This window comes from Macrosteles quadrilineatus, unplaced genomic scaffold (genome assembly GCF_028750875.1).
Source record: "Macrosteles quadrilineatus isolate MER2022 unplaced genomic scaffold, UCM_ALF_1.0 Scaffold_1__1_contigs__length_201487025, whole genome shotgun sequence".
Classification (NCBI taxonomy): Eukaryota; Metazoa; Arthropoda; class Insecta; order Hemiptera; family Cicadellidae; genus Macrosteles; species Macrosteles quadrilineatus.
Window position 1 is genome coordinate 166,747,471 of NW_026542594.1, and position 24,062 is coordinate 166,771,532.

The window sequence follows — 24,062 nt, forward strand, 5'->3', positions numbered from 1 at the left end:
CATATTTACGAGGCAACCAAATTCTGATTTGGTTCCAATCCAAGTGTGGGCCTAACTAAATTTGTACACCCATCAATAAAAAAAATTTAAAAACTCTTTTTAAAAATTTAAAAAATTTAAAAAAATTTAAAAATATTCATTAGAGTAGAATTAAGAAAATCTTACAGAATAGTTGATTATTCTATATCCTATCTTTTCAGTATTCAATGCAAACGATTCTTTGATTTGTGTAATAGTTGTATTATGATTCGGTGAAACGAAGAGTTTTTAATTAGCCTACCTAAGTTTTGTAGATTAAGATTAAAAAATTTACTGCACATCTCTTACTGGTGTGGAATATTTAGTTAATGATTTGGTCAGTTACCTAATTCTTTTCAGGTCGACAATTTCAACCAACAAAGTCAAAATAACAAATTTAAATCGATTGGTCATTAAATGTGAGGAAGTTGTTTGAAATGAATTACATGACCGATCAACATGTATGACAAATTGTGCTGAACCTGCATCAATATTCACCATTCGTCCTCACCAAGGATGTCACATGAGTTGATTAGCAAAGAGAAGAACCACTTTCCATTTCCTCTCATCCCACTGTACACGGAGGAATATCATGATATTTGATGCAACATGTTACATCTCAAATTCAACTTTCCGAGCACTGAACAAGCCTCATCATGAGTGCTGGGGAATATAACTAATTAAATAGGTATTCAAATTCAGAGAAAAATTAATGAAAAACAGTTGGGAATAGGTTTAATGTTGCAAACATCAGAGTAAAAATATTTGTTAAAAACATTATTTTAGCTTAGTTTTTCTTTTTTTATATATAATTTACCCAAAGCTACTAAACAATAGACTTTCATTATGCGAGGTGACAGCATTTTTGTTTTGGCGGGTTTAAAATCAAAATCAGACCAGCAAAAAATAAAAAAGTGTATTTACTAGATTATGCAGATACAACAATGGCTGCGAAAAAAAGAATTTTAATTTGAGATTCAAATTTTACAAGTCGCTCTAATTCTTGTATACAACCAATTCTTACTACTACCAATAATATTCACTAAAAAATAATAAATGTTTAACAAAATATTTTGATTTAAGCGTTTTAATTACGGTACTGAAGTATTTTAAACACACACCAATGAACACAAAGAATACTGAATTATGTTGTTGAAAGGCACAGTCTAGAGAAAACCTAAAAGTATTTTCCAAAACATTCCTTAAGGAAAAGTCTCGAAATGCCAAACTGATGACACCTTCGCCATCACATCAGAATGTATGAATTTTCCCGACGCTTTAATACTCCTTTGGTTGAGGAACACAAGCAGATTACTATATTCATAATGTATTACACTTAGACTAATAAGCATTTAGGTGTAGGCTACAGAAGCCAAATAAGAATTAGTCTACCTAAAATACCTTTTTTTTTTTGGTGATGATATTTCAATACAGTACTCATTTCAACACCCATTATTTGAGTTATCAGACAAAGGTTTATTCATGTTACTCTTTAACTTTTTGGTGTTTTAATTTTTATAGTAGTTGCACATGTAAGCCATGTATTTTAGAATCTAATAATGTTGGATTTCATCAATTGTTGTATATTTTTTGCTCTATATTGATCAAAATTATTAAAAATCAACATTTTGGGGAGTGGTTGATCTGAATTGAAGAAATCATTACAATATATAAAATCCATCAGTGAATAAGAGTAGGCATTCGTTTGGTGTTAAATATACATTTGTATAAGATAAGTTTATTTGCATACTGTAGTTCTGTTGATCAAGTAGCCTAGTTAATAAACCCTACAACTGTTGCTATGTGCTATGTAAGGAATGAACAGTGACAGTATCAAAAGCCTGTCATATAATAATTTTTTCTAGTTTAAAAAAGTATTAATACAGGGTGATTGATATAAGTGTGCCAGCCGTTTTATTCGAAAACCATAAGTGATATAAAAAAAATTTAAATGGTAAGTGCCTTGGATTTTTTATTTAAAAAAATTTAGTCAAGTCGAAAAAATTATTTTGGCCGCCATTTTTCCAATATGGCCGCCAACTTTGATTTTTCTTATAGAACACCCTGTATTTTATGATGTATTCTGGTAGAAAATGTAATTTTAAGACGATTTTATTCTTGTGATTTTTTTCATAAACCTAACCGTTTCAAAGATAATAATGGTTTAAGTTGTGAAATTTTGAATGGTTTTCGAACAAAACAGCTGGCATGCTTGCTTAGGCCTTTATCGAAACTCTTTCTCATGCAGAAATTTCAAAACTTTAACCATTATTATCTTTGAAACGGTTAGGTTTATGAAAAAAATTACAAGAATAAAATCGTCTTAAAATTACATTTTCTACCAGAATACATCATAAAATACAGGGTGTTCCATAAGAAAAATCAACGTTGGTGGCCATATTGGAAAAATGGCGGCTAAAATATTTTTTTTGACTTGACTACAATTTTTTAAATAGAAAATCCGCGGCACTTACCATTTAACTTTGTTTGATATCTCTTATAGTTTTCGAATAAAACGGCTGGCACACTTATATCAATCACCCTGTATACAGTACAACCAAATGACAATTGGGTCTGGTATGAAATCGTCAAATCTTGCTTTACAAAATAATCAAACTTTCATATTTAGTGAAAAAACTACACTGGATGTGCCAGTTAAATCATATTTTTCAAAGTTCTATTGAATCTAGTAAAATGGGAGTGCATGTTTGTAAAGCTTGAGGTAGTAGACCTTGCTTAGAGTATTTCCAACCCTTGTGCACTCCTATCAATAGATGAATATTTGTAAAGAAATAATTAATTTCTTAAATGAACCAATTTAAACCATTACTTTAAGACTAACAATTAAAAAAAGTTAGGCTACATGTAATAGTGTTTGTAAATGATTGTCCCTTACTTAATTTTGTCATTAAGTAGGCTATAAATTACTACAAAAAACATAAATCAAATGTTTTTCTTAGATTAAAACTGTATTTTTGCTTAGATTGATACCTATGTTAGAAACTTTAAAATAAGCAATGTTGATATATTACTTAAAAGCATTTGCAACGAGAGAAACTTAAGAAAAATTCATAAGACATTGCGAAGGCGTGATAAGGATATAATTATGGTAACAGAGCTTTCTCATATTTCCAGTGGAACATGCCATTACCATATTCCACCCTCCGTCACCGATATCTTCTCCCAACACCAGTTACCTCCAAATAATATCAGCTGATGATAAATCTGCGTATACAATCATATTTATTCACTGTTCACGGAATTGGTAACTTATCCTCCAATTAAAATGTGCTTCTCAAAGATTCAAACTCAAAAAGCACACATAAAAGCGCAAGCACTTATTGGTATTGAAAACCTGATTCAAGATTTAAATTTTTGACTGTGAAAAAGTCAGTGTAACATAGAAAGTACAAGAGTCATTGAATGCTATCGGTTACATGAGCATAGATATTATATTACCACATCAATAAAATAAACATTTGCATAGAAAACTTGAATGGCTTTTGGTAATGTTTGTTTTGCAATAATCATTTAAATTTTGTGTTAGGTACGTTTACTTTATCCCGATAAACCGCGACTAATAATTTCAAATCTACAGATTGTTTATTTGGTGAGACACTACAATCTGTATGATTTTACACACTTAATATTTCCACGTAAATAATCGTTTTTAGTGAACATTTTTTAGGCTCTACAAAAATTTTTGATCAGCAAGAGATACTAACGGTTATTTAGTGAGTCTTATTCTATTTAGATTGTTTAACTCAAGACGTTTTTTCCATGGTATCCTATGATGCATACCATTTCATACATCGGTAATATAAAAAAAATTGATCTACAGACTACGTTTTGATCAATTAAATCAGGTTAAGCACAAAATTACCAAATTATGTAAGGAGGAAAACTTTAAAAAACCTAATACAGAGTAAAATTTGGACAGTTAGAATAAAGGTAATGTAAACTTTCTTGTTTAATTCACTGTTAAAGACCCTTACCAAGATCCCAACCATTGTTTCTCATTACGCTAAAAGGCCTGGTGGCGGGAAACAGATCTCTTCCAAACCGTTTAATTCACCTCCGGGTCTGTACTATTTTCGGTACTAGTGATATAGAGACCTCTTTTTAAAATCCATACAGGTTAAACTAATCTAACATAGTCTATCTTTAAATTTTAGTTTTTGGTTGAGGTATTTTCCTTGATATTTCCTTAAATTGTTGCTTTTAAATAACACGTTTGTTGTGTTCAGATTTATTATAATAGCTCCATAAGTTGTCCTATTTTGTTCTTTGACTTGCAGGTACTAATTTAAAATATTCAAAACCCATTCTTTTTAAATAAAATTTGATCCCTAAATTGTTTAGGATTGAAAATTAAAAACATTGATGTAACTATTTCAACAGTAATTAAAGTCTTACCGAGGTTCTACTGTAGTAAATAAAACTGTTGATATTCATAAGAGGGCCAACACTACTCATTTTTATAAAAAAAACACCTAAATAGAAGCACAAATTTACAATGAATATTAAATTTTACACGTCAATACAATTAAACAGCTGATGTGGCTAACTTAAAAGTTGTTTTGAGATTTTGTTCCTACGTTTTTAATGAATTTGAGATATTTTCAGAGTGTTTTAGTGATTTTGAATGTAATTTCAGTTAAATTAGTGAGTTTGTGATGTCCGGATGTATAAATCTTTTTAAGTGAATTCAAACCAAGTTCATAGTTTTAAGTTGAAGTTTGTGTTTAATTTGGGGTTAGGAAATCAAAATTAAAATATCTGAAATCTTTTGGTTACTAGGCAACATGAAAATAATGCATTCAAAAATTTCTTTTGGTTCTCTCATAAGAACAATACTGATTATAGTGCTAGTAAAAATATTGGTTTCAGTCTTTAGACAAGAAACCATACATATTTCTCATAAAAATATTCATCCTGAAATTAACATGAGATGTATATACTTCCAAATTTCAAATGATTTTTCATTAAAAAACAAAATGTTAGACAGAACAAAGAACAGAAAAAATAAATCTAAATGGAAAGTTATTCGGCGATCACTTAACCTAAAGCTTTATGTATCTTACTTCTTTTTGATTAATTTGATTCTTTTATGTGGAGACATAGAAGAAAACCCTGGGCCTGAAAATAGCAATGATGTATCAAAAGAAGAGTGTCCATTTTGTAAAAAACATTTTTATAGACTTAAGTCTCATATCAAGGCAACTCACGACAATTATTATATAACAGAATCAGATAATTTAAGAAAAAGTAGAACCAGAACCTGTAGTTATAGTTCCACAAAATTGTGGTATGAACTTAGAGACTTCGAGATAGACCTTTGGGCATCAAATTGTTTGCAGCTTCCCTTAAATTGTGTATTTATTCCTCCAGCTGTAGTACATTTGCTGCGTGTGGGAAGCGAAAGTTTTGTCCTTAAAACAATCAAAGATGAAATGAAATTGTCAAAAAGTGAATTTATTTTCTTAATAATAAATAATAAAACTAATGAAGAAAAGGAGAATGCTTGTCATTGGTCTCTGTTGATCTGTGACGTATATAAAAACACAACATATCATTTTGACTCAAAATCTCCATCCAACAGTCAGATTGCCAAGAAAATGACCGAAAGACTGAGTAAATGCAGCTTGGGAACTGATGAGATTAATATGTTAGAAGTAGATTGTCTTCAACAACGTGGAAGGGTTGAGTGTGGTGTGTACTGCCTACATTTTGCAAAAATTGTTTGTAACAGAATAATAAACAATAACTTAACCATATCGGACAAGATGTATAAACAGGATTTTCTTGTAGGTAATATCTATAATGAAATTGAATGTCTAAAAAAACAGAGTTTAAATGTCCCTAATAATAAATGTCAAGCAACTAAGATTAGAAATAAATCGTTGGAAGGCATAAAGCAAACCTCAGCCGAAGATCATAAGTTTCAAAAAAGTGAGGAATGTAACAGTAAACTCCATCAATCAAATGATCAAACTTGTGGCGAATGCGGAAAACTCTTTAAAAGCAAAAAAGGATTATCTCTCCATATTTCAAAGAGTCACCACAATAAACATCGTGATATCATTCTAAACAAGTATTGTCCAGAAAGCTCAAAAACACAGTCTCCAGACAAATTGGACGATAAAACAAACAATATGTCAAGCAAAGTAAATAGCGAAAGTGATCGCATAAACAAGGATCTCGATTCTTGGTTAACAGTCTTCAATGAAGAACAAACACACTTTGAGTTATTCTCTGAAAATTTTGATAAGTTTTCCAAGTTTTTATCTCATGCTTTACACAATCTTCCTGGGCCTAAACATCCTTCTTACAGGTTTTATAAATTAAGGAAAAAGAAACAAGACTATCCTCAAAATAGTAATTATAAGAAATCATCCAACCCAGAAAGGAAAACTAAAAACGAAAGGAAAAAGAGAAAAGAAAAGTATGAATATGATCTGATCCAATTTGAATACTATAATAGGCGTAGGAAAGCTGTGAGAAGGATAATCGGAGACGGTAATAAAGGATGTGAAATTGATCTAAAAACATTACACGAAGGTTTTACCACACGTTTCTCTAATCCAAATGAAAATATGAAAATGTCATATAACAATGTGGAAGACACAATAGTGAAAGACTTAGATTCGCATTATAATCAAAAAATTACTGTAGAAGAAGTCGTGAGAGCAATAAATGCAATAAAAATTGACACTTCTCCGGGACCTGACAATATATTAATGAGAATTGTAAAACTTAAGAAAGTAGCAAAGATCCTCTGTTCAATTTATAACACAATACACCTTACAAACCAGATACCTTCATCATTTGAAAGAGCACGAACTATTTTAATTGATAAAGGTGGAGACAAAAAAGAGGTTAATAACTGGAGACCAATCACAATATGTTCTGTTTTAAGGAGGATATTAGAAAAAATATTGGACAAAAGACTAAAAGAATATATACAATTTAACCAGTTTCAAGGAGGTTTTTCCAATACCCCTGGTTCCCATCTTAATACAAGTATTCTAAATGAGGTATTGAGATCAGCAAAATCAAAGAAAACCGACTGCTGTATTATGTTTCTGGATATTGAGAAAGCGTACGACAATATCGGCCATAACCACTTATCCTCAGTCTTGCAGGAGCTACCTATTCCTAGAAAACTGATTGAAATAATAATTAAACTCCAAATAGGCAATGTTACAAAAGTTGAAACTCATAGAGGGAAAACAAAGGACATCAAAATACAAAGGGGTGTAATGCAGGGATCTCCATTGTCACCCACTTTGTATAACCTATGTATTGACCATATCCTCTCTGAAATATCACAACATGCCGTAAGTGAGGAGCTAGGGTATAAGCTATGCATGGACATGCCTTCTCTAAGTATTTTAGGATTCGCTGACGATACCATTTTAATTGGTAAGAATAGAGAAAGTGCTCTTGTATTATTCGATTCGATTTGTGACTTCTTCAGAGAAATTGGATTAACTATAAATATATCAAAAACTAAAATTATTAACATTGAAAAAGGTAGATTACAAGAGGAAAACTTCCAAATATGTTCAAAAGAAATAAAATCTATAACATTTAATGAAAAAATTAAATACTTAGGAGTAAATTTTTCTGAAAGCATAGTATTTGACTCTGAAAAAACAATTAGTTCATTGATAAACAAAATTGAAAAATTGACATGTTCTCCTTTTTTAAGGTCTGAACAAAAAATGTATGTATTGAATCATAATATTTGGCCATCTTTAATATATCCTTTTCAAACCGCACCAATTAAGAAAATTACAATGAAATTCTTTGACGATGTTGATAAAGTGATAAGATCAACAACAAAGGAAATCTTAGATCTTCCAAATGATATGCCAAATTCTATGTTTTATACAAGTACTAAAAACAAAGGGATTGGGTTATGTAAATCAATGTGGGAATCTTCAATCCAACATATAAACATATGCCGCGTATTAAAACAAACGGGAAACCCCTACTTACTTAATATTCGTCAATTTGATGAAGAAATTAGGTTTTGTCTGGAAAAATTGAATTTAAGTATTGAATTTATCGAATCAAAACCCAAGATACTGCGAGAAACCTTACGAGACTTAGAGTATCAAAATTGGTGTAAACTTCCATACAAAGGGAATGGGGTGGTTCTTTTCAAAGAATGTAACAAGATCAATAAAAATTTGGCTAGAGGTTGTGGCCTCACAGAAGCTGAGTTCAAACAATACCTAAAAATGGTCGGAGACGTTATTCCTCTTAGAAGTCTTCATGGGAGATCCAGGGACGGGAACCAGTGCAGGCATTGTCCTGTATCTGAGAAATTTATTCTTGAAACTCTTGCCCACGTCCATGGAAAGTGCCCATTTAGTAGTCTTCTACGAAATACCCGCCACCATACCATCAGAAAAATCATAGCTGATCAATTCAGAAAGAAAAGTTATGAAGTCTATGAAGAGGTCACAGCTATAGAAGAAGAGGGCTCTGTGAGGCGGAGTGACATCATTGTTATAGACAAGGAGAAAGATTTCGGTCTCATTATAGACCCAACAGTTCGTCTTGAGACAAATCAATATCAGCCACAGGAAGTCCATGAAGAAAAAGTAAATATTTATAAGAAAACTATCCCCTATTATTCGGAGAAATACAAAATATCAAAATTTGAAGTATATGGACTACTCATTGGATCAAGAGGAACAATTCCTCAACAAGTTGAGAAATTTTGGAAGAAATTCAATTTGGAAAATCAAGTGCTATATTTAATATCTTTAACAGCCATAAAATTTTCTATTAATATTATAAGAAACCACCTATATAACAATTATCATAATTAGGTTTAAACAAACTTGCAAAATTTAATGTAATATTATTCTTTGTTCTACAGCAGACTACAATGTGTAGTAAGATTTCAATTTTTAAAATAAATTTGAATTTATATAAACTTAGTTTGCTATACTTGTATGTTTTTAAGTTGAATAGATTCATGTGACAAAAATAGTGTCTTCAACAAATCCTGCCGATGTGAAACATCAAGCAAAATGAGGCATAATCCAGATTAAAAGATTGAATGGACCTAGACATTTAAATTAAAGGCCCATAAAATAATTCTACCAATCTTCTCTAATGAAAAACGTTCATTATGTATAAGAAGATCAAAAATGAATTATGTTTCATTTAATGAGCAATCTCATAAGTACTGAACCTTTTATTAACCTAAATCTCCGTTTTTTGGTCTGCTCCAGCTTCAACCTGAGGAAAGTTTATGTTTAATTTATCAACCAAGTTCCCAACTCCTTTGTGTCAAGTCTGGTGAAGAATCAATAAGCACTTTGGTTCAGTCAATTATTCAGAGGGAAGGATTGTATAATTTATTCAGCTCAGGATTTATCTTACTTAACAAGCTATAAAAATAATTATTGATACCGTACATAATAATAACACTGTAGAAAATGAATTGATATTATACAATGGTAAATCTTTTCATAAAGTTTAAACTAAATACTAGCACAAACCACAAGTCATATTGTTTAGATTCAAGAATTCTTTTTCTGCACATTTTCAAATATAAAATGGTCAACATGCAACTCAAAGTAATAATCTATTTAAAACTCCTAAAATTTAGAATAAATATTGTATCCCACCATTAATATACATTAATTTCAAAAATAAATTTAAATGGAACCTTGGTATCACAGACAAAAAGAATTAATTATAGATCAACAGCAGTGCATGGTTAGCCGCTGGGAGCGTGTGCGCCTTAACTAGCATTCCTAGCGGTGGACGCCAGAACAAATGCTAACCGCTGCACTGCTGTCGGTCTAAATTTAATTCTTTTTGTCTGTGCTTATATATACCGGTGTATATTAAATTATTTCTTAAAATTCTGTTAAATTACAATTTAGCACTTATTAGAACGTACCATTGAACACATAACACAATAAGTGTTTCAATGCTAACACATTAGAATTTTATTGTGCCCCAATCTTAACTTTAAATAGTCCATTTTAAGCTCAAATTTGCTCACAGAATTGAGTTTGAATTTCATACATTATGATTTTAATCAAACTTGATCACTATCAAAGGTAAAAAGGTGTTGATATTTTTCCAAGGGAAATGCATATGGAAAATGTTGAAAGACTTAAGAAAAAGTATCAACAACTTTAAATTTAATTTTTTTCAAATTTCCAAACACAAAAACCAGTAATTTGTGTAACAAATGTGAATGAATAATATAAAAGTATTAATATGTTAACATTTATTAAAAATTTGTCTCATTATAACTTTAGCTTCACCAAAAATTAACACCTAATGATTTATAGCAAAGATCCAAACTTTAAATTCATTCGCATTCAAAACACACAATTGGATAGAAACTGACTGGAATGAACTGTACGTCACTTTGTGTATTACCTAACTTTGAGTCGTGACACTGACTACTATATTGTTACCAAGTTGTGTCAACGTCTTCCTCATCCATCCCCTGTCATCCAGTTACAGTAACAACACAACTTGAGCAATGTGATTACGATCTCAGTGAAATGCTCAAATGTTTCTCTGCAAGGAAACTAAATGTATTTTATTGATTAGATTATATTATGAATAGTTTTTATTGGAACACTCAACATCAAATCTAATCTACTTGGACCTAACCTCTTTGTCAGTATCTATATACAGTAATGAGATTTCATATCAAATACCTAATTGGTTGATTTTCTTGGTTTTTAATGTTTGTTGACACTTAAATTGGTCTATATTATAAATTTTAAGTGTAACAATTAATTGTAACATCCATTTTAAGTGTTGATTTTGAAGAATGCCCGAAAACAACATTTGGTTGCCAAATCTATATTCATGCTTGCATTTAAAAAAATTTAATTTTGTTTTAAATTGCAAAACGCGGATAGTACAGTACATCCATATAAATAGTACCGTAATGTGAATTATAAATTACACACTAAAACTTGCTATTTTAAGTCAAATTTTTCTCATAAATATTCCTTTTACTCATCTGTTTAATGGTAAACTACAAAGTTTATTGCTCAGACAAGAGTGTAATCAGTGTAAAACCAATGTCTGTATAGCAACCATTCACAATTTTAAAATAAATATTAACTTGGGCATTATTGTACTTTGTTTTCTATGACCAGAAATTTCAAAATTTCAAGTAGCCAATTATTAGTGGCAGTGACTTAGCTAGAAAATCCTTTAGAAAATCTTATAATTGAACTGAAACCGACGCTTTTATAACTGAAAACTGGAGGAATATTTCCAGTAAGCCTACCTTTAACAAGAAAAAAAAAGTATATTTACCTTTGTTGTTGTTGCCTGGGTTATTGTAGGTAAGATGAAATTCATATAATTATGATTATCATAAAAATAATTACGACTCTAATATAATTCAAGATCTTGAAACTGGGATGGCAAAAAAACCTTTCACATCAGTGACAGAAATTTGTTTCAACAAATGTTGGCAAACACTTTTCGGATTGTACGCTATTACATTGTGTGCAGCAAGGGTAGGTAGGAGAGGGTGTTATGGAGTGAGAGTTAGCCCAGCGGATAACCAACAGAAGCTGAGCTCCGAAATCACTTTTGCAAACAAGGCAAGCCCTTTCATCTCATTGTACTTAACAATGTAACTTTGACTTAAGTTTTTAATGAAAATCCCACATTTAAACTTCATTTGTGTATTAAAGATTTTATCACGTTTAACAAGCATAAGCTTTTAAACAGTTTTATTGATTTTACTACCAGTAGTAAATTATGTTACTGTATAGATAAAAATAAACTTATATGTAATTGTAAAACATTGAAATTTATTTAAACCTTTGTTACAAGGAGGGGTCCTTATGAGGTTTTGTACAATGTACTCTTTACCATCTTTCTTATCTCTTTCATTCACAACTTGTGCCAAATACGGTGCAAGAACGGTATACTAAACAACACTTAATTAACAGGTCCATACGTCACACATCAACAAGTCCATCCATTGCCTAAGAAGGAGAATCCTTCTAATTTAAATTAACTTAGGCCAATTTCAGTCCTGCCAGCTCTGTCGAAAAGATAACTGTCCAACAAATTACCAAATTAAAAATTGAAGGCATTTTGATTTGATTTGAAAGCTATGGCCAACAATAAAATCAGTAGGCTACAACATAAGAGTTCATACCCTACTTTTTTCTGTTAAATTGTTTACACTGTAACTGATTTCTACATTTTAAGACATTTAGGCTACACCTAGTATACACTCGTAAAACTCGCTAAGAGTTTTAAAATTTGTACTTTTTCCAAAAATATATTGTTTTAGAAGATTTAAACCGTCAGAGGAGGAATTCTCATCTACTTTCCATCACAGAATGTTGGCAAGAGTCCACAGAGAAACTGATTAGCTCCTTCCACTACCGTAAGCATGATTTTATTTCCTGCCAATATATAAAATATCAAATATACACCAGTGCATTTTCGAATGTTGAATAAGGTCCTATATCAATTTGAATACATTGTTTAGAGACAGCTTATTTTTTGTGATTTGAGATGTGATGAATAGAAAGAGGTATAATATTTTTTTAATAATGTAAAATAATTTATCAAAAGGCTTAACTACTTTTGGCGTAAACAAAAGGGTGATTTTTTATTTTCTTTAATTACAAGGTTTAATGTAGTATAAAACAACAATGTATAATATTTTTTGTATGAACAAAGTATGTTAATAATTATTTGTTTCTTGTTATTTTACATAGCAGTTTACTGTACATTGTTATTTTGCAAATTAAAGGTTTTATTGACCTCTTTTATGACCATTTAACAAACAGTAAATAAAAAAACGTCAATCGGATCTCTATTAAATGTTGTTCAAAAAGCCCTACACATTGGACGTCAAATTCAATAATTGTTACCTACATTAAAACAAATTTAAACAAACTATTTTGATGGATAGACAATTTAATGAAGTATATATGGTTAAATTGTAACATATTACAAAAGAGTTCCTAGTTAAAATTTAGAATTTTATAATTGTTATATTCTGTGTGAACCATGTACAAGTGTCTCCTATTGTTGTAGCCGAGTAAAAATTGTGCAATGACAAACAATGGAATTGCTATCCACCACTAATTGTGAATGTCTGCAACAGAAGGTCAAACACTTGTAGTTCCATTCATTGACAGATTTAGTACAAGCATTTGCCAAGAGATATTACCAGGTCAACGTCTAGGCTGAATCACATTATTGTATTCATTGACCGATTCCACAAAAAGTAGTCAGCTGAGAGAAATAAAAAAGGAACAATTCTTAAAATTGAATGTGGGATTAGTAATCCCCATTGTGACAAAGCATTTTAGTTAAATAGCTTAATATTTTGTATAAAGTAAAACAGTATGTGTAGAAAAATATATCCAATTAGAGTGCAGGGATCTTCTTTGGATACATAATTTTTGGTATTACATAACAGTTCTATTTTTTTTTAATTAATTTTGTATGCTTATAAATGAAAGGTAGAGGACTGTTTGAGTAATGTGCTGACCTTGGAATAAGCTGGTAACATAATCAACGTTGTTTAGTAACATAATCAACCTATTGTAGTAAAAATCCGCCATTTAAAATTTATTTACTGGGTTACAGTTTTAAAATGTGACTTAAGGCACTATTCTTTCAATGTTGGGATCATTAAAAGTACCAATATATGTCCGAAAAGTAATGTCAAAAATTAAAAACATGTCAAAAATCCAAAACATTTTACAAATGTAGAAGTAGGGTGTTTTTTTTTTTGAGGTGAAGGAGTGCAATTTAAAAATAACCCTAAGAGTGTCTTGTTTAAAATGCAATTTCTGACCATTAAAATTCTTTCAAATCTTTGCTAGCTCTTACCGCTAACGAGTTATAGCCGTTTTAAAAAACCTGTTTTTTCTAAAAAAGAGGGGTTTAAGAAAATTTGTTGGGGGTTGTAATTTTAAAATGTAACTTTTTTGGATTTTCTGGATGGTTTGGGACCGAGACGGACCTCCACAACAAATTTCAGATCCCTAGCTATTTTAGAAGTGGGTAAACATTTGTTTGTATACCTGATCAGTGAATCAGTGAGTTACACAAGAGGGCTGTATATCCCGTTAAAGTGTGTGTATAGGTGAAGAGGTGGTTGGATTCACCCTTTAGCCTATATGAGATTTATACTTCAATATCCAAAAGTCAAAATGTAACAGAATATAGCAATCAAAACGTTCTTTATGGTTCCAAACAAAAACACATAGTTATCAAAAAGTTTTTTCAAAATTCACTTACTAAATTATTCCTCATGACATGATTTTTTTATCCTTTAAAATAAGTCAAAACGGTTTTTACAATTTAATTAGTTTTTGGGTTAAATTTAACACTTAGTAATTAATTCATCTTAGTTTAATAAGATCCTGTGCATACTTGTGAGCAGATAGCTTTGTTCATTATTTGAATTATTCATGCTATAAAGGCACCATTTGATTAATTTACTGATTTGCTACTAGCAGTTACTTGTGAAGGGGGATTACAGGGTCAATGTCTTCAGCTGGAGCTCAGACCCACTTTAGTTTAGTGTCGGAAACGCTTGTTGATCCTTTCAGGATTAGACTCACTTGGATATATTTCTAGAATAAAGGTTTATCGCTAAATGTTTGTAGAACAAGTTAATTTAATATTGTGACACTTGTAAAAAAAACTAAGTGATGAATAATTTTGTATGGTTGAAATACATGCTAACATTTTTAGAAATTATTGATTAGGCTAGATTGTTAAAAAATGTCAAATTTTAGACAAATATAGAATACATTTTTATAATCAAATTAGATTAATTGATACAGTATTATCTTTTTCCTTCCTATGAGTAATAGGAGTTCTAAAAAAAGAAAGAGATTTCATATGACCGATTTAGTTTATGACTATTATTTGTTAAATCAGTATGAAAATATAAGTATAAAAAATTGTGAGACATGAATGATTTTTTATAAGTTAACCAAAAAGTGAAGACAAAATAATTTTCTGACCCAAAATTAAAATCTTAATTAACCTTCTATCATGTTGTGCACTTATAATACTAAAACTACTGTACATTTTTTACGTAACAATTCTTCAAAGAAAATATACAGACTGTCCCAAAAGTCCCGGACCGGTTTAATATTTTCTAAACGACAACAGATAAATCAATAAGATTTGGTACGCCAACACCACACCTGAAAATCTACTTTTTTAAGGAAATATCAATTTTCTGTCATATCATGGGGACGTCCCGCAAGGAGTCAGAAGGAAATCTTAAATAGAAGCATAGGTTGACATGCACATCAAATTAAAGACCTTTACTAGCAAAATATAATGCCGCAAATTTGAACTCAAACGGATAACTGAGTAAAAAATGGCAGCCGTTCAAAATTTCTTAAATCAGCCATTTTGAATCTTTGAACGACTGCCATTTTTTACTCAGGCGTTCTTTTGAGCTTGAATTTACGGCATTGTAATCTACTAGTGAAGACCTTTAATTTGATGTGCATATCGACCTATGCTTACGTAAAAAATTTTCTTCCGATATTTAGGGCTGTGTCCCCTGAGGAGTAAGCGTATAATAGCAATGCAAATTAAATGAATCATTGAACCACTGTCATTCTTGGCTCGGTTGTCCGTTTGAGTTCAAATTTGCGGCATTATATTCTGCTAATAAAGACCTTTAATTTGATGTACATGTCAACTTATGTTAGCTCTATTTAAGATTTCCTTCTGACTCCTTGCGGGACGTCCCCATGATATGACATAAAATTGATATTTCCTTTATAAAGTAGATTTTTAGGTGTGGTGTTAATGTACCAAATCTTATTGATTTATCTGGTGTCGTTTAGAAAATATGAAACCGGTCCGGGACTTTTGGGACAGTCTGTATATTGAACCTAATCATGGTGATTGAGTCTGAAGTGCCTTTGAACATAGTATGACAGGTAAATCAACTACACCTGAGATGATGAATATTCATACAGGCTCAGTACAAGTCAGTAATACCAGGTGCAACTTGGGTCTACAGTATTGAACTTCTTACACAGGGCAACAGTAAATATTGTCTCCGATTGAATTGTGTTAAATGACTATTAATCAATTTGATCGGTGCCACCTGTTTCACACAAGGTAAAGGACTAATGACTAAAGAAAGTCCATTGCTAAAGATAAAGCAAAGGATTTCGACAGCTAAAGATTTAAGTTGTCCAAGCAATAAAGTGCAATGGAGTATAAGACTGTTGTCTTGTGTGCAAAAGTGACTTTGGAGATTACATCTTGTGTTGGTTATCCATGAGGCTAGCTTTTGTTTTGGCATACAGTTCCCTTTTTATATAACAGGAACTTCTTGAACTTAATAATTCAGCAATAAGAAAAATAAATTTGGTTAAAAGACTCAGAAACTTTGGTATACAGTAGACTCCCTCTTATCCGGACTCCTCGGGACCGAGGCCAGTCCGGATATCGGGTTTTCCGGTTAAACCAACGTCCCCAAAAACTGATATTCAACTTAAATTTAGGAGAGTGTTGTATTAAGACACGTGATCACTGGTCTCAAATCTTTCCCACGAGAACAGACGTTTCAGTACTGCCCACTTCCTGCCGATCTAGTCCGGTTAAACCAATGTGCTGATAAAAATTGTCCGGTTAAAGAGATGTCATTTTCGCCGAGTTTAGTCTGGTTAAACCGATGTCCGGTTAAAAGGTGTCCAGATAAGAGGGAGTCTACTGTAATTTCATTTTATATCAAATAAAAAAGATACTTCACAAGATGATGCACTGATTTCATCATACTTAATGGAGCTCAACTAGTATTTATGAGAAGACTAAAAATATGTATACAAAATTTGATGAGAAGAACGATTTTGTCTGTATAATAAATACCATATTACCATAACCAAATTTTAAAAAATGATGAAAATAATTTCATTCAAATTACTATGATTTTGATTAACAGATATCCAAACCAATCAAATATTTACTGCTCATAAAAAATAATTGTAGTAGTGCCGTAAAAAGAACCAAGGAAGAATAGGTATTATTAATCAAGAACCAGATCAAACAACTTAACTGTTAAATGGATGAAATTAATCTGATCGCCTACGACACACCCACCTACACCGATTGTGCCATGGATCAAAATTACTTTAGAATAAACAACAAACTAGATAAGCTTTCCGGCAAAAAAATACCTTATAAAGATTTGGATAGGACAAGTACAGAGCACAATTTCCAGATTCGTCTATTGGGTCTGATCATGATTGGAGTGTCCAATCAAAATCAACCAACTTTACAGTAGGGTACCATATTTAATTTTATATTATTTACCGCCTTGTTGAAACAGTATAAATGTAAAATCGCCTTTGGCTTGCTGGGGTTGGCCCCCTAGGGTGGTTGGGGGATTGTTGGAGATATCCTCGGAAAAAATCTGTTACTGATAAGAGGTGCAATTTTTGGAAAAATCTCTAGAAGGATTTGTAGACAATGTTATACATCCTAACCATCAAGCATTATGCTGAAAGTTATTATTACTATTAATGGTGTATACAGTAATTCTTTACACCGTCAATATTTTAGGATTCATAATAACACAAACATTTTAGAATTTTCTTCATAATCTCGTCACAATAATTATTTTTATAGCTTGTTAAGTAAGATAAATCCTGAGCTGAATAAATTATACAATCCTTCCCTCTGAATAATTGACTGAACCAAAGTGCTTATTGATTCTTCACCAGACTTGACACAAAGGAGTTGGGAACTTGGTTGATAAATTAAACATAAACTTTCCTCAGGTTGAAGCTGGAGCAGACAAAAACTGAGGCTTCCACTTTGTCCACAAGAGACATTGGTTTGATGATACTTACAATAAGATTGTTTTACAAAGCGATAGGATCATAATCTTGGAGACTAAAATTAGGAGATTTTAGTTAAGTCATAAACATTTGATCCTTATCACGTGTAATATGTTGTATTTCATACAAAAATGAGATGTCCGTCTATATTAGCTCATATTTTTCAAAAAGGTAATCAACATACCCAGAATAACTATTACAGTAATATTCCCATTTCTATAAAGACCTAGGACTCTGTTCTAAAAGATTTGAAAGTTTTGCGAGTAAATATTGATAAGTCTCCATAGCAACAAAAAACTAAACCAAAAATGCTTTGTTTGTATTTCTCAAAGATTGTCAATTTTAACAACTGATTTGCAACGATTAATTTGAATTTTTCAACAGTAGTATGTTTGTTTCTTTTAGGTTCCTAGAAACCTGTTATGTTACGAACCATGTTCTTTCTTAATCGGTAATGATACTTTGATTGTTTTTCTGAGGTAGCTTAAAATTACCAATTGTGTCTACATAAGGACATAACATATCCTATTTCATCACACACAGCTACTAGTACTATTATAAAAGTAAAGTGATTATAAATTTAAGGTTTTAATAGAATATAAAGTCATTATCACAGGCATTTGAAGTCTTGATATTCTTGAATGTTCTTTTGACAATTTGGACTTGAATCTTAAAAGAAGGCTTTCTACATTTTTAAAAGATGTTGGAAGTAAGTTTACAATGGTTTCCATGGCAACAAAAACTTAACGATGTTTACACTCATAATTTTATAAATATAAGGTTATTTAAATTATTATTTTGCAAAACAGTGTATTGAATTCATAGAGAATTTAATAAGACTGGTTGGTACATCTAAAAATCTAAATATTTAATGGTGGGTTATAGTAAATGATTTCTACAGTAGCTTTAGAAAACACATACCGGTACTTATATTCTGTGTTCCTATCCCATTGGGAAACCCGAGTACAGTTAGTAGTATCAATTTATAATGCTGAAGGGTCTGTAATTTTTTTTTAGTTAGCCTAGCATATTTAATTTTTTTTTAGTTAGCCTAGCATATTTCAGATGCATTACAATGATGACAACACAATGGTAGATTTATGACCAAATACATACAACTGAAGCCAATTAAGTCAGCTTGAATAATAATTTGACATAGACAACCATAAATAAGCAACAAAAAAATAAACACATATTTAATAAAAATAAACAGAATTAAAATGTTTATGTGCATCAAAACAGTTTATTTTACATAGGCTACTGCTGAAACGTGTAATATTGTTCACTGCTTAATATCTCAGACTTCTTGTCTATCACATGTGTTGATGTGTTACTCAAGTTTCTGATGTGATATTATAGCTTAGACTTCCTGCATGATGTTAAAAATATCTACTTTTTTATGAACGTCCAAATATGCGGGGTGTTTCAAAAAAGGCTTTACGAATTTGATTATTCATATAAAATTATTCCAAAAACTTACAGAGCTCGATTTAGTGTTGTTTTACAGGAAGCACATAAAGTTTAGACGAGTTAGACACTTATATATGAGAAATTTAAAGTGAGAAATTTAGTTACCAACCTAAATTTAGTTAGGTACCTTTTTGCACCTACATAATAATGTTAAGTTTTAAAACAGCTAACATGATTTTATAAAATATGTATATGATCCACTGGACCAAAACTTCCTGATTTTCAGAATGTGAAATACAATTTTTTCTCATCCAATGACGTTCCAAAAATAGCCGATAACATACTCGTGAGGAAAAATTTGTTTGGTAATACTGATTGTCCATGGTAAAAATATTATAATTTTAACCACTTATCTATTAAAATATCTCGCTCGCTTTGTTTAGTCGTCATAAAAATACTTTTTATTTTTGTGGCTATACATCATTTAATTTGACCAACAATTACTTGGTCAATGATTTTTATTTAGTGACCTTATAATGAAGAAGATTTGATGTGTTATGGTTAAATACTGTCTTGTCTGTAAAATACATCATAATAAAACATGTCTAACAAAACAAAACATTCATTCAAATTTTAATCTGTTACATCCAAAGGCGTAAACCGAGAACTCATTTCATCATTTCCAACACATCTTTCTGCCGGGTAAAGGTATTCACGGCCCTCCAGTTTTAATATTGCAGTCACTGAAGCGCTACAAAGATAACGCTCCTTTCACTTCAACAGCCCTTACATGTTTTATGGCTTGGGAAAGACTTCATATTTACAGAAGAAAATAGGATATGAAAATCCATGTGGCTCAATGTTAGTCTTAAGCCTCACTAAATGTCAAAGTAAATCACCAGGAACTAATTAAAAACTATTTTAATGATTTGTCTCTCGAGACAAAGAAATCTTTAATTAATCGACTAAATTGTTGATTTAAGTAGTTTTGATTCAATGACCTACAAACTGTATACACATCAATTAATTATAGTGTTTATTTAAGTTTTTACTTCAATCAAAGTTTAAAATAAAATAATCTTTGCTCAATAGTAACAACTGATGTTTTACCTCCTTTGTACTGTATTTTGTAATTTGCTAGTATACTGTGAATGGCTTGTTATAAACACATATTACAAGTCATTTGTTTACTTTTTCCTTGTTATTTTGCTCAACCAACATGGTTACTTAGCAACCCATAAGGCCAATGTTAAAAATTTTGACTTTCAATTTCATTTTTTACGTATTGTAATTAGAATTTTGTTGGCAATTTCAACTGCAGTAAACACGTTTTTAGGCCAGATATAAATTATGAACAAAATTTGAAGGAAATCGTCAAAGCCGTTTTCAAGATCTTTGGGCAAGCATACATTGCTCATATAAGAGTAGGCCTATAGGATAGGATATATAATAGCAATAGCACAAAAATGAATTCTGCAATTTCGATAGATAAAATAAATTATTAAAAAAATTTTACTGTTTACGACAGCAATGCCTGTGGTACTGTGGTAGTGGTACTTCATAGACTTACTTACATAGGCAATATTGCAATGTAAAAGACATCCTATCATATAATAAATTTTAGATCATAAGTACAAAATCAGATAACCTATATTGATTTATTGAGTTTCTTTAATCTTATTCTTGAAGGTAAATGTGTATAGTGTATCCTCAAAGCACATCGAAGGAAAATAATTCCATATATAAAATCAAAGTGAAGAGCTTAAATCTGCTGAGATAATTTAAAGATAGAATTAAGCGGTAGGAATGATGTAATAACACGGAGTAGGCTCTATCACAGGATTGGTGGATCAGAGCGGAGGCAGTCAGTCGCTCAGTGGTATTCAAATTACAATATCGGCGCCTTATTGACATCTGTATAATTGACTTAGCCTACCCTCGCAATGTTTCTGCTTTTAGCCAATTTCTGACGGCAATCGCTAATTTGCTGCAAATGTCAAAAGGAAAGAGATTTATCGTTAAGTTGCTGATGTTTAGTAACGGAATTACTGTTAAGTTTTTTTAGAATTGTAATTAATATACCGGTCGTTTGTATGTAGGCTAACATTTAAAAGTAGAGAAGCGAAAAAACTATTTTTAGGTGGGATTATACTGTAATTATCTTAAGGTTACTGATTTGATCCTTGGAAGGGTAGAATTATTCAAAGGCTTATTAATAATTCGTGCTTTGTAAAAATTGGACAATAGAACAAGACTGGGTTGGGTCCATTCCCTTACAAAAAGTGAAAACTGTATAAAACATAAAAATACGAGTTAGGGAATAGAAACACACAAAATAAAAAAAAACTGGTCTGTAGTGTAGTGTAAGCCTTAATTTTTATAAGCTGCTAGAAAAATGTATTCTAAATATCAATAACTTGGCGTTATTTTAAACTAACAAAACAGTTTGAGGTTAAATAATTATGTTACAGGGAATCAGTATTTTTACGATACTCATGAATGAAATACAGGTTAAAAGAACTCACTTGTGCATACTTCCCTGCTTTCACTCTTCCAACTCATTTAAAACTTATTAAATTTTCATAACCTTTTAAGTAAACAGTAAAGTCGCTCTTTTATTCCTTCTAGCTCATCAAGCAGTATAACTAGCTACCTAATTTTCATATAAATGAGAACTTAAAAATCTTTAGTTGAACAAGTTCACAGAAATTTCAAAAAATTAAAAAATATAGTCTAACAAACTTTGATGGATGTATGATTTTTGTCACATAAAAAGTTAATTTCTTAAACATAAAACTCAAAAAAACCTGACAACTAAAAGAACAATTATTTTTCTTGTAAAATATTGGTTTGTGTAAGTATAAAAGATTAATTTCGTTCCAAAAACATCCCATAGAGTTGTCATTAAATTACTACATGATTTTGATGGCAGCTGTCTATTCTTCAGGAAAATATTGTCTTATATCTGATTTGTAATAAGTAACATTTAACATTGAACCCATACAGACACCATCACATCAATATGAAGAAAACAAAAAAAAACTCCTTATATTGGCCCTTAGTAAACACCTAAGCTGGCAACAAGATGCGAAGATATTTATGTGCAAGTTGCCACAAAGGTAAACCAAATCAAATTTTAACGATTTATTACTCTATAATTTCAATACTGTAATATAGAGTTTAAATCATCATCAACTTAGATGATTTATTTACAATCTGTAAGTCTACAATACCGTATTAATTTTTTTATTGTAAAAGTATTTGGTCAGATTGTTTGTTAACACTATGGCTTTTACTCAATAGACAAAAGTGAATCAAAAGCCAGATGGCTGTGTGGGAGTTTTGTCTGAAAGCTATTCTGTACAATGTCTGATTCTGATGGGAATAGCAGACCACATAGCATTCTTGAGGCTGGATTCTATATTGATCTCTAAACGCAATGTTCACTTTTGTTTGCATGTGATCGCTTGTAACTCTGACTTTACATTGTAAAATGTTTTATGTTTATTGTTTGTCGCCAAACTATGAAGAAGACTAAGCAATTCATTTTGATAGAAATGTCTATTAAGACGGTTATCTTACATATACTTCCTTGCCTATATTACATATACTTTTTGCTGGAATAAAATATTTCAGACGTAGCGTGTAGTGGAAAATTTTAAAATGTTGCTGACACACAATTAAAAATATCATAATAAAAACAACCACTGTTAGGCTAATAGATTAATAAAAATCCAATAAGCTAGTTACAGAAAAGGAATTATTTTTTTTGACAATACATTTATTCATACAGTACTTATACTTATACTTTTCTTTGAAATGGCGACCATACAAAGTAGGTACTTATTTTAAGCCAAGTTTGAATGGAGATGAGTGTATGATGAGTGGCGCGATCTTGTAGTCTTGTTAGTGACTAAGGCCGACGTATTCCTTAGACACAGCTGTTAATTTTAGCCCATACAGCTAATGGCAACTAAGGGACCTACAGTTTATAGTGGAATCCGAACCACATTTTTCCTTGGTATATACGAATTGGTCTAATTATCAGGATGCTGCGGATAGTCGTAGTACTCACCCGTGCGGACGTTAATCCACACCAGGGAGTATCGCATCCACAGTGCATGCCTATAAATATCCACAATTCGTGACCTCCAAGTAGCTGGATTACAGGACGACGCCACCCGTCCCAGTAGATGGCTGTGTGGGAGTTTTGTCTGAAAGCTATTCTCTTACAGTTTCTTGTAAAATTTCTAGGATTTGATACGCTGTAAGTGAGATAACCTTGTTCCCCGTCTCATCCATCTTTTAAGATTCAAAGTGAACGAATTAGAATCCAGTCAAAAAGAATGTAGGAATGAGCTAGAGCCAATTAAAAAACAATCAATGCCAACTTTCGATACATCTGATTTTTATTCAAGGGCTACTTTATTTTCACAACACATGTAATGAGAACAGCCGTTTTTGCTGAATTATGACGACAATTCTTTTAGTTTTGTTTATTATCATTTTTACACTGGTGAACGATGTCGGAATTGTATGAGATCTGGCACAGCATAGATATTTTTAGTACCGTAACTAAGTTTTGATTAGCCTATAAAACTATACAACAAAAAGACTGTTTGAGTTGCTTACTTGTTCGTAGAACCTAAGCTGAGGTACTGGCTCCTCTGACACGTTTTCACAGAAGTCTTTAAAAAGGAGGTAACCTGAAAAAAAACAAGGTATCAAAAGAACAGTTACCATAATCAGTGCAAGAAGTTAATA

General features: G+C 31.1%; 1 protein-coding gene across 2 annotated transcripts in view; it reads right to left on the reverse strand.

The window, feature by feature from the left end:
* Positions 1 to 24,062, reverse strand: part of LOC128989212 (G protein-coupled receptor kinase 1) — a 105,736-nt gene that overhangs the window by 68,760 nt on the left and 12,914 nt on the right. For both annotated transcript variants that reach the window (XM_054411095.1, XM_054411087.1), the window contains exon 3: positions 23,931 to 24,004. In XM_054411095.1, the coding sequence (XP_054267070.1) occupies positions 23,931 to 24,004 (74 nt within the window). The remainder of the gene's footprint in view (positions 1 to 23,930; positions 24,005 to 24,062) is intronic.